This window comes from Tenrec ecaudatus, chromosome 1 (assembly GCF_050624435.1).
Source record: "Tenrec ecaudatus isolate mTenEca1 chromosome 1, mTenEca1.hap1, whole genome shotgun sequence".
NCBI classification, from domain to species: Eukaryota; Metazoa; Chordata; class Mammalia; order Afrosoricida; family Tenrecidae; genus Tenrec; species Tenrec ecaudatus.
Window position 1 is genome coordinate 86,237,664 of NC_134530.1, and position 12,263 is coordinate 86,249,926.

The 12,263-nt window shown below is 35.8% G+C and overlaps 1 protein-coding gene across 1 annotated transcript in view; it reads left to right on the forward strand.

Moving 5' to 3' along the window:
• HOOK1 (hook microtubule tethering protein 1) overlaps positions 1 to 12,263 on the forward strand; it is a 73,136-nt gene that overhangs the window by 45,472 nt on the left and 15,401 nt on the right. The window contains exons 11-16 of the mRNA XM_075556912.1: positions 1,369 to 1,570; positions 2,382 to 2,492; positions 7,632 to 7,719; positions 7,807 to 7,867; positions 9,471 to 9,611; positions 11,284 to 11,377. Of these exons, the coding sequence (XP_075413027.1) occupies positions 1,369 to 1,570; positions 2,382 to 2,492; positions 7,632 to 7,719; positions 7,807 to 7,867; positions 9,471 to 9,611; positions 11,284 to 11,377 (697 nt within the window). The remainder of the gene's footprint in view (positions 1 to 1,368; positions 1,571 to 2,381; positions 2,493 to 7,631; positions 7,720 to 7,806; positions 7,868 to 9,470; positions 9,612 to 11,283; positions 11,378 to 12,263) is intronic.

A 12,263-nucleotide genomic window follows, 5' to 3' on the forward strand; every position in this document is an offset into this window, starting at 1 on the left:
AGTCTTTTCAGTTTTTAATATTTTCTGCTTTCTTTTTTTGGTGAGGGATTTGTATGTTTAATCTAGTCATGGTTGTTTATTTTTGTTTGTTTCCTGTTTGTTTTTGTATGATTTTCTGTATATGAAATCCAGGATAGATAGATCTACAGAGATAGTAATTGGATTGATGATTTCCTTCTTGTGTTGCAGGGGAGGATGGGGTGAAATGGGGAGCTAACAACATTGAATATGAAAAGAAATTGTTTTGAAATTCATAATGATGATTGTACAAATCTCCTTAATATGATTGATTGGTTATATTGCGTGATATGTGAAGTATATGCCAAGAAAATTATTAAAAAGAAAAGCCAAGTGGTTTTTACACCAAATGATAGGATTTTAAGAGCAGGAGGAGGTGGCGAGGAGAGCAGGGTCAAGAGCAGGGAGATGGGAGGTACAGGAAGTTACCTAGGGAGGGAGTGAGGACGGAGGGATAAAATACCCCACAATTATGGGGGATTTAATAGGATTGTTATTGATTTGTTTGTTGAGTTGAACTGTGCAATGTGACATGCAATATGTTTTTCTTTACAAACTAAAATAGATTTAAAAAAGTATTTTAGTGTTGGATTTTGGTTTTGTTTTTTAATTAGATTGCTATATATTTGGTCAAATATGTAATTAACTCACTTCTGATATGATGCCGGGCACTGTTTCTTTAGTGAGGCATCTGATGTTAGCTGGTATTGATTATCTCCTGGGCCTTGTATGCCCGCAGGCACGTGTTCTCTAGCCCTATTCTAGAGAATCAGGTTAATAAGGTGAGTCAACCTTGCATTGTACATATCGTTTAGTGTAGTTTTTTTTCAAGGTGTGTGATATTAAATTAGTGGTAGATATAAAGCAAGATTGGGCTATTGTGACCCATAATCTGCTGTGGGAGGGGTTCAGAGACATAAATTGTATTTACACTACCTTTCTTTTATTTTTAAATCATTTTATTGGGGGCTCATACAGCTCTTACCACAATCCATCCATCCATTCATCCATCCATCCATCCATCCATAGTGTCAAGCACATTTGTACATATGTTGCAATCATCATCTTCAAAACATTCTCTGTCTTCTTGAGCCCTTGGTATCAGCCACTGCCATTCATTTTTAAAATACATTTCATTTCTAGAGAAAGTAGCTTTATGATTTACCATCACATTTGGAGCATTTTCATTTTGATGTCTTTATATATATAAGAAACCTTGAACTACAGATTGTTTCTTTTTTGGTTATAGCCGGTTAATAGTTTATTTGGAAGGCTCATTTGGCAGCCGAATAAATTGTTAGGTCAGTTTGCGACTTGTGTACTAGTAATGTTTGCTTTCTATTATTGTAGGACTACCTCTGATAAAGCAAATAAATTAGAGTCAACTGTTGAAATATATCGTCAGAAACTACAAGATCTGAATGACCTTCGCAAGCAGGTGAAATCGTTACAAGAAACAAACATGATGTATATGCACAATACAGTCAGCTTAGAAGAAGAGCTAAAGAAGGCAAATGCAGCACGTACACAACTAGAAACATACAAAAGGCAGGTAAGAAACACGTTTAATCCTCCTCAACTTGGCTAGTCCACCTCATGCTTTCAAAATAACACGACACTGCAGAACCATTCTATGTAGCCAGCTGTTGATGGTAGATTCATTTGTCATTTTAATTCAAAGATAATGTGAGTGTGAATTACATCAGTCATTTGCCTTTATGTGTCTGCTGAGACTGTGTTCTGTTTGTCACTGCATTGCTTACTCGTATTTCTGTTAACCAGTGGTACACAATGGACCTATACCCAAAAATATTGTTTTGCTCTTTGTGAAAAAAAAACAACCCAGAAACATTCAAATAAGAATCTGATATTTTTGGCTAAATTATCATTTACATATTTTAAAGTATATGTGAATTCTTCTTATCTATATGCTACTTTCCACAAATAATTAGAATTCTTTAATATTCGTCTACTTCCAAGTCAGTTTTCTCATTTATCAACTCTGGGAACTAAATAGCAGTATTTCCAGCCAAGTTCTGACTGACAACATATTCTAGTTATGAGGAACCACACTCACAGACATCTCTTTATTTTGTATACCTTATCATGAGTAATATGTACTTCATAGTGTTAAAATATATTTGTTAATTTACATGTGTTGATTTCAACCCTGGAAGATGAGCAAAGATGGGATATTATAAAAATACTGATAATAAAACACAATAATAATGAAAAATTTTTAAAGTAATGAGAAATTTTACTTATGTCAGCAGTAATTTACCATCGAATTATTGGAATAGAACCCGATCGTCAAGTTCTACTTGTATGTACTTGGCTAATTTTAGTTTTATTTTTGACAAAAGGTTCAGGATCTTCACCTTAAACTCTCCTCAGAATCCAAAAGGGCAGACACACTAGCATTTGAAATGAAGCGACTTGAAGAAAAGCATGAAGCTTTAATTAAGGAAAAGGAGGTAAACATAAACATCATGACCTAAGATATTTATGTTGTGAAAATGTCTTTGTTGTCTAGTTTTAGAATGCCTTTACTGGTCTCTGAGAGGAAGTGGTGTCCATTCATCCTTTTGTTTGTCTCTAATTGAATGCTGGTGTCAGTTAGGCGCTGTTGAGCCAGACCCTGTGTACATAGAATGAAGCGCTGCCTGGTCTAAGCCATCCGCACAACTGGCATATTGCAGCCTATTGATGCAACCACTGTGTCGGGCCATCTCCTTTTGAAGGCCTTTCTCTTTTCACTGACCTTGTACTTCAGCAAGCATACCATTTTCCCGGGACCGCTCTCTCCTGATTACGTGTCCAGTGTACCTGAGACAAAGATGCCAAGGTCATATGCCTTGGTGTAAGTTTTGTAACTTAGAGACTCTCATCTCTATGAGAGCAGGGCCATAGATGAAAATAAATAAATAAATAGACCGACTCAGTGTTTTTTGGTGTCGCCCCATAATTCACAGACGTGACTCTAGTTACTTTAGAACATGTCATCATTCCAGCTTATAACTGGGGGTAGTATTGCTGGGCAGGCCCGGAGTATCACAAATTGTTAAATGCTCAGGTATTTACTAAAAAGTTCGCAATTTTAACCTATCCTGATAGTATTTTGGAAGAAATATCTGGTGATCTTCCAGAAATCATGGCTGGAGAATATGCATATCATTCTGCTTACCGTGAATTGGAATTGACTCAATGGCAACTGGATTGTTTTCAGTTTTACTTTGTCCTTTTTTTTTATTAAGTATTTCAAGGTCATAGGTCAATATTTATAGTAACTTTTTCACGAACTTGTCAGACTGTTTTCTAAAGGACATGGTCTATTCTTCAGCACATGCTGAGGGTTCTAATTTGTCCAGATTTGTTTAGATGAATCTTGCGTAGTGGGTGGTCATTTTTTTGGTTTGGTGCTTTGTTTTTAATAGGGCCATCATGCATCAGAAGTGACTCAACGGCAGGTAGTTTGGGTTTTTGTTTTCTTAAAAAAAAGTGTTGTTCTCATTGTTTTGTTTCTTAATTTGAATATCTCTAATAACTGATGTTGAGCGTACTCTGATGTGTTTTCAACCATTTATAAATCTTTTGAGGAAATGTTTACATAGGATTATTTTTCCACTTTAAACTAGTTTATGTTTTAATTATTAAATTCTTATACATTATAGATAAAAATCTCTTATCAGATATAACTAAAATATTTTCTTATGTTCTAGTGTTTGTCTTCTCATTTTTCTGATAGTTTTATTTGTTGGACAGGTTTTTCATTTTGATTAAATCCAAGTTTTCTATTACTTTACTTTTATTCATTTTTTTCTATTATTTTTCTTTGCTGTCATTTCTTAGAAGCCATTACCATACCTAACCTCACTAAGATAAACTCTGACATTTTCATCTGAAGCTCTTACAGTTTTACCCTTTTACATTTATCCTGTACTCATTTTTAATTAATATTTGTATGCACTGTGAGTTAAGAAATTGATCTCACGGATGCATGGATAGCTATTGGTGATTGGAATCCAAAAGTGGGGGGAAAAGAGAAGGAACAGTATTTGGAAAATATAGACTTGATGATACAAATGAAGCTAGAGATATCATGATACAGTTTTGCAAAAACACTTATTTGTTCATAGCAAATACCTTTTTGAAACAACACAAAAGGACATGGACTTCCCCAGGTGGTTTACCCAAAAATCAAATTGACACCATCTGTGGTATGACATGATAGAGAAGATTAATAACAGCAGCTAACACCAAAGCACGGGCAGACAGTGTAATACCATCAATTAATCATATGTAAATTAAGGTTAACGCTGTAGAAAATTAAAACAAGTCCATGAGAGCCAAACCATGACCTTGAGTCCCATTGGCTTTTCAAGAACATGTCAAGCACAGGTTTGCCACATTGAACACTAATGACCGGAGACCTGATGAGCTGTGGGAGGACATCAAGAGCATGATTCATGAAAAAACAAGAAGTCATTAAAAAGGAAAGAAAAAAAGATTTTAAAAATGTCAAAGGGAAGCTCTAGAAGACAGAGTAAAATATTGTAATGAAATGTACAAGGATCTAGAATTAGGAAACAAAACGGTAAGAACATTTTCAGTATATCTGAAACTGAAAGAATTCTACAAAAAATACAAACCTCAAGTTACAATCTTGGAAGATTCTGTGGAAAAAATATTGAATGATGCTGAGAAGATGGAAATAATAAAAAGTCACTGCCCAAAAAAGAACTAGTTGACAGTCCACCAATTCAGGAGGTAGAATATGAGCAAGAACCAGTGGTGCTAAAGGAAGAGGTTCACACTGCACTGAGTGTATTATCAACAAACAAGTCTCCAGAAATTGATGGAATACTCATTGAAATGATTCAGCAAACTGATGAAGCCCTGGAAGCACTCACTTTCCTATGTGAGGAAATTTTATAGACATCTACTTTGCCAGCTGACTAGAAGAGATCCATATGTGTGCCCATTCCAAAGAAAGGTGACCCAACAGAATGCTCAAACTCTAGAACAGCATCATTGATATCACACACAGGTACAGTTGGTTCATATCATCCAACAGTGTTTGCAGTAGTCCTTTGACAGGGAACTTCCAGAATTTCAGGCTGGTTTCAGAAGAGAACGTGGAATAAGAGATATCATTGCTGATGTCAGATGGAGCTTTATTGAAAGCAGACAATAACAGAAAGATCTTTATTTGTATTTCTTTCACTATGCAAAGGCATTTTACTATGTGGACCATAATAAACTATGGATAACCTTGAAAAGGATGTGAATTCCAGAACACTTCTTGTGCTCCTGAGGAACTTGTTTATGGATCAAGAGACAGTTGTACAAACAGAACAAGTGAATAATATATAGCTTAAAATCAGGAAAGATGTGTGTCAGTGTTATATCCTGTCACCATACTTGTTCAGTTTATATTTTGAGAAAATCATCAGAGAAGCTGGATGATATGATTAAGAGTGTGGTGTCAGGATTGGAGGAATACTTATTAACAACCTGTAATATGCAGATGACACAACCATTATTGCTGAAAGTGAGGAGGAATTGAAGCACTTGCTGATGAAGTTCAAGGATGGTAGCCTTCAATATGGATTACAACTCAATGTAAGGAAGACCAAATCCTCACAACTGGACCAATAGGTAACATCATGCTAAATGGAGAAAATGTTGAAGTTGTGAAGCATTTTATGCTTTGATCCACAACCAGTACTCACTGAAGCAGCTGTAAAGATACCAAAAGGTGTGTTCCATTAGGTAAATCTGCTGCACAAGACCATTTTAGAATATTGAAGAGCAAGAATTTTACTTTTTGGACTATGGTGCACCTGACCCAAGCCATAATCTTTTTTCCATTGTATTATATGTGGATGAAAGTTGGACATGAATGAGGAAGACCTTAGAAGAATTGATACATTTGAATTGAGATGCTGAAAGTAACAAATACTGCTAAAATTCAAACCAATCTATATTGGAAGAAGTTAAGCCAAGAGCTCTCCTTAGAGGCAACTATGGCAAGACTTCATTTTACATACATTGGGCATGTTGTCAGAGAAGGACATGATGTTTGGTAAAGTGGAGGGCCAGCGAGGAGGAGAGGCATTCAAGAGGAAGGTCCTGAAAGAGATGGACGGACACAGTGGCTGCATGAATAGTCTCAGGCATAGGAACCTTTGTGAGGATGGCACAGGATTGTGCATGGTTTTGTTTGTTGTGCTTGGGGTCACCATGGGCCATAGCCGACCGGATGGCACCTACCAACAACATGCAGAGCAGATCATCTGAGAAGTTGGTCTGTATGAAGAAGAATACAGCATCAGGATTGGAAAATACTCATGAACAATTTGCCTTATTCAGATGATACAACTTTGCTTTACTGAAAGCGAAGAGGAATTGAAGTGTTTACTAAGGAATATTAAAAGTTCACAGCCTTTTCGTATGGCTTACAACATGATGTCCAGCAAACAAAATCTTCAAACAATATGATACTTCAAAAATGTTGATGTTGTATAGGATTTCAGTTTACTTGAACTTCCAGTCAACCCACTTGGAAATAGCAGTCAAGAAAGCAAAAGATATATTGCACTGAGAAAATCTGCAAAGCTATTGAATACTGATGTTTCTGACCCAAGTCATGCTATTTTTAATCGCTTTATATGCATGGGAATTTATTTACTTGAATTATTATATTGGCAAATATTAATGAATATTCCATGGATTGCCAGAAGAATGAGCCAATCTGTCTTGGAAGAAAACCAGCCAGAGTGCTCCCTAGAAGTGAGGATGGGTGAAACATCGTCTCAGATACATTGGACAGATTATCAGGAGAAACTAATCCCTGTAGAAAGAAGGACATTACGCTTGATAAAGTGGAGTGTTAGCAAAAGAGAGGAAGACCTTCAACAACCTATAGTGACACAGTGGCTGTGACGATGGACTCGCTCCTAGCAGTGGTTGTGAGGACAGTAGGACGGGGCAGTATTTGGGTCTGTTTTACATAGGGTCCCTAAGGGTTGGAACTGCTTAGCGGGCATAGAATATGAACATTCCTAGTTTGAATATGTGCCTACAAAGCCAAAGAGTTAAAGAACTTTCCCTGATAATATAGTCAGGGAGTGGTAAAGTACATCAAACTTTATTCTAGGTTGCCTCCGGAGTCTATGCTGCCTTGATTGCCCTACAGTTGCTTGTTTGTCTTACTTTATATAATTGTGCTCAGTTGATTCAAAATTAAACTATCTAACGGGCATTAGCAGGTTATTTATATATGACGTATTCAAGAGCACATTGGCTTCTTGGCCCTAAAATGAAAATATTCCCTTTTTTAATTAAGTGATTATTATAGATTAACTTGTTAAGAAAAATTAATGGGGCGTGGGAGCTTTAGAACTGATTGTGGGGAAAAAGAAAATGCTCTAAAATTGATTGTAGTTTAAAGATTGTACAACTCTTTGATACGGTCGAACTATCGAATTGTATGATATGTGGATGAAGTGTCAATAAAACTGTTAAAAACATAAGAGAAATTACTGAAACATAAAGGACATTACTTATGAGGATAATTGAACATTTTGGTGATATCAGTCATTCTTTTTCAGAGACTAATAGAGCAGCGCGATACTCTAAAAGAAACGAATGAAGAGCTTCGCTGTTCGCAAGTGCAACAGGATCACCTCAACCAAACTGGTGAGTGTTGATGGGTGTAGGGAAGTGTGTTTGGTTTTCTTCTGAGTGATAGAGGAACTGAAATGCTGTCGAACACTTGTTTCCTAGGCACGTCTGCCACAAAAAGTTATGAGAATCTTGCTGCTGAAATCATGCCAGTGGAATACAGGTAAATTTGTTTTTATAATAGTACATATTTAAGTGGTAGGTAAATTATATTATCTTACCTGCTTAAGTTTTCTGTAGATTATTATTGCTTCTGCAACAATTTTAAAATGTGTCTAGAGCTAAAATTTCACCAACTATTCAAATAATATATTCTGCTTTTATTACCATCCAGTTGTTTGGAAAGCCTATCCAGATCATTGTACCTACATCTCATCTTGTCACTTTCTTGCTAGGTGGTTACGTATGTGCTATAGAATTTTATTTAAAAATTACTGTTTATAGTTTATTCTGTTTTCTAACTATAATTATGGAAGTTTAATAATATCATAAATGTGTTAGAAGGTGAAAAGCAATGTAACAAACATGTCAAATAATTACCTCTCTTAGTGGGACAGACAATTTTTACCCTAAAATTGATTCTGTGAAAATATGAGCCTATAATTCAGAGTAATGGGCTTAGCAAAAATAGAGATAAATTAAAATTATTTGCTTTGAGGAATGGGATAGTCTTAGGGCACCAAGTGGTGAAACATACAGTGGGACTTCAGAAGTTTATAGAAAACTCTTATTTGTAATCTTTTAATTCCATTTTTTTCATGAACTTTTCAAATTCCCCTCTTCTTACCTATTTATCCCTTTCCTATTTACACTAAAAAGAAAGGTGTCCATCCAAAGCATTAATAATATATTCTACAATAAAAAATTAGATGTGATCATCTTATTTCTCTCATAAAGTATATTTAAAATGGTACCCACGCTAGAAGCTTCTTTGAAGAGCCCTGGTGGCCTAGCAGTTACACACTGGGCTGCGATCCCCAAGGTCTGCAGTCAGACCTTGAGACAAAGACGGGCTTTCTGCTCCCGTAAAGAATTCCAATCTCAGAAACTCACAGGGACATGTCTACCCTGTCCTAGTAAATAAGTACATTTTAGTTTTGGTAGTCTTCTTAAATTTCTTTTTTTTTTAATGCTTTCTGAAAATAAGCTATATATTGCCTTTTGTGGGCAGTTCCTAAATTAAAGATGTAAAGAAATTCTTGTGGCTTAGAAATTTGTACAGTAATTATTTAGTTAACTATTATATAGTTCTACATCTAGACCTTGATAAATTTCCCTTTTTAATTAAAATATTATTTTATTGGGGACTCTTAAAACTCATTACAATCCATACATTGATTGCATCAGGCATGTTTGTACAAATGTTGCCTTCATTCTTTTTTTAGACATTTACTTTATATTGAACCCTTGGCATTGGCTCCTCTTCCCACACCAACTCTCCTAACCCCTTAATAGATTATAAATTATTATTGTTTTCATATCTTACACCAACTGCTGCCTCCCTTCAATTTTCTCCTCCCCACCACACCCCCCAGAGTGGCTGTTAACTTCTTTCGCTGTTTTCTTTTCTTTTTCTTTATACAATTTACTTGTTTTTTGAGGGTCAGTATTGCAGGGCACATTTTTCAAAAGCAAAATTTTCCAGAAACTTTGCTAGTATTTTTAAATGACAGCTGGAGTGGATAAGAAATTCCTGTAAAAAAATTAAGAATACAAAGACAATTATTTTTTACAACTAAAATACATGTTTTTCTTTTCACCATCAGGGAGGTATTTATTCGACTGCAACATGAAAATAAGATGCTTCGACTGCAGCAGGAAGGGACTGAGAATGAACGCATTGAAGAACTTCAGGTGCAGTTAGAACAAAAGCACCGTAAAATGAATGAATTAGAAACCGATCAAAGGTGATATGTTTATTTATAACTTAATGAGTTAAAATCTTCACGGGGATTTTATTATGTAACCATAAATCTTAGTTCACAGAAGTAGAAAATTGTATAGTTGTTAAATTAATTATTTTTATAGAAATCTAAATTATTTTGTTTACTTGTAGCCTCTCACTACTCTTGTTTTACATTATGGAAAGTTTAAATGAATGATTTCAGCTATTTAATTATGGGCTTTTGACCGTTCCATTAATTTTAGCAACGTTCAAGAATCAAGCTGTTCTCAGATAGTTATATAACTGTCAGAAGATGTGACATGTGAATAATGATAGGCTGGCTTCTCTACTGTGGTCTGATACGATAGTTCCAAATCAATGGGACATAGATTTCAGAGTCCCTTTTGAGTCTCATCTCTGTTCTGGGCAAGTCACTTAAACTCTGACACTGGTACTCGTAGCTATAAATTGGTAATCACATTTCTTTTTAAAGTTTTATGAAGGTTATAAAAAATATTTAAAGCAACCGGTAGTTATCTGGTACCAAAGAGGTAATAAAGATTATAATAATAACAGCAGGCAGCATTTGTGTTGGGTTACTGTCAGGCAGTTTTCTACACACTTTTTCCACACTACATTCACTCAGTAAGTTCTATGAAGTAGTAACGGTAATTGTCTATCTGTCGTGCACAAGGTTTCAGAAAGGGGTAAAGTAAGACACCCAAGGCTACAGAGCCAGTTGGTCCTGAGCCGACATTTGGATTCTCTTGGTCTTTCTCCTGAGCCTCTGCTCTTAATTATTACGTTAACTCGCCTCTTATAAATACTACTCTTGCTATCAAATGTATTTGAATTAATGTATCCCAACTTTATTGGATCTTAGTGATCACCAGATATCTGATAAACTTCAGTGAACCTTGTCTCTCTGGAATTGTATGTACACTGTTCAATCACCGCAACTAAAAGAAAAGTATTTTAACTTTCTGGTGAGATTATTAAATATTACAGTTTAATGAAAATGGGCTGCACTAGAGAAAGTAAATGTCAATGTTTAGGGAAAATAGACATGTGAATGGAGAATTATTATATTATTGACCACTGCAATAATGGAAATATTATAATGGGCAGATATATGAACCTTATATATATATAGAAAGACAGATCCTAAGCCATGTTGGTAACGTTCAGTGAAGGCAACTTGTAAAGAATATAATTCTGCAAAGTTAAAATCTGTACTGGTTGCTAGTCACAAGGAGGTGGTCAGAAAATGGTGAATTTCCTCTTTTTGTAATAAAATTTTTGAGACTTAAAACTAAAAAAGAAAGCTAATTTCTCTTTGTTAAATACAGAACTAAAGGAAATTGAGCTTGAATTTTCATTTTTTTTTAACTAGTGAGTACAGTGCAAACTTCCCACTGATAGATTAAGTACATAATTTTAAAGATTTGGGCATATATATACTTTTAGGATAAAAATGTATCCCTTTTCTTTTTTTTTCCTTTTAACTGTGCCCTTGAAAATAGCTTATCTTACTATGTACTGCCTCTAGCTACATATAATTGTTCAGAATTGAACTTTGCTACAAAATGCCTATTTTATTCATTCAACTGTGTGAATGCATCTTTAAATATGAATATATTCTAACTGCTTCGACTTTTGATACAAATAAATGCGTATACCCCATCTCACAATAGGCTCAGTCAAGAGCGCATCCGTGAACTGCAGCAGCAGATTGAAGATCTCCAGAAGTCTTTACAGGAGCAAGGCTTAAAGTCTGAAGGTGAAAGTGTAAGTAACTTGGAAATTGCATAACTTTGCTGTGTATGACCTCTACAGTAGTAGGACCTGATGTCCTAATTAACTTAGTATTTGAAGCACCATCCTCATCATCGAAGGTCACATTAAATACCATCTATATCTGCATAAAAAGATGCAATAATCTTGCCGCCCTGGAGCCTGTCAGTTGATCACATATATTGTCAGGAGATTTCTGTCTGCCATGCTTCCATAGCTCCATCTAAGTGTAGGCCATTCCTGACTGAGGACATGCTGCACTGAGGCCATCAGGGTTCTCATTGGAGCTCAGCAGTACTGGGCTGGGGAAAAGAAGCAGACCTCTAACGGGCGTTATCATCAGTCACAACTGAAAATATCTAATAGGAAATTAGAGAGTGATAGTGGCTTTCTGCCAAAGCACATTCAAGAAGTGGATTACAGCAGCCTCTGACAGACAAAAGCCTTGGTGCAACCTTAGAAACTGCACGCCCCCGTTCCTCCCTCTTCTCCACACTGACCCATGATATTGCCATGCTCTAAGGGTTTTCCTATCAGGAACTGTGAGGGCGAGATATACATGGGGACTAAAAAGAGAGCAAACTGAGTTCAACTCAACATAAATATACTGAGCAATTTCAAGATGGTTTGCTCTCCATATTTTTAGATGAAAAGAAACTCTGATTGAGGAAAGTAGGTATTGCATTCGAACCAAAAAGAGCCCACCTCACTGCCATCAGGTCTTTTCCAAGACTGTAACTGTTTACTGGAGTGGAGAGCCCCATCTTTTCTCTTATGTAGACATCACAGCCCTCACATAACCACCAGGGTTCCTTTCATTCGACACAGCAACAACAATGAAAGGGCTGGATGTTTGTAAGCTAGATAGATACTCTTTGAT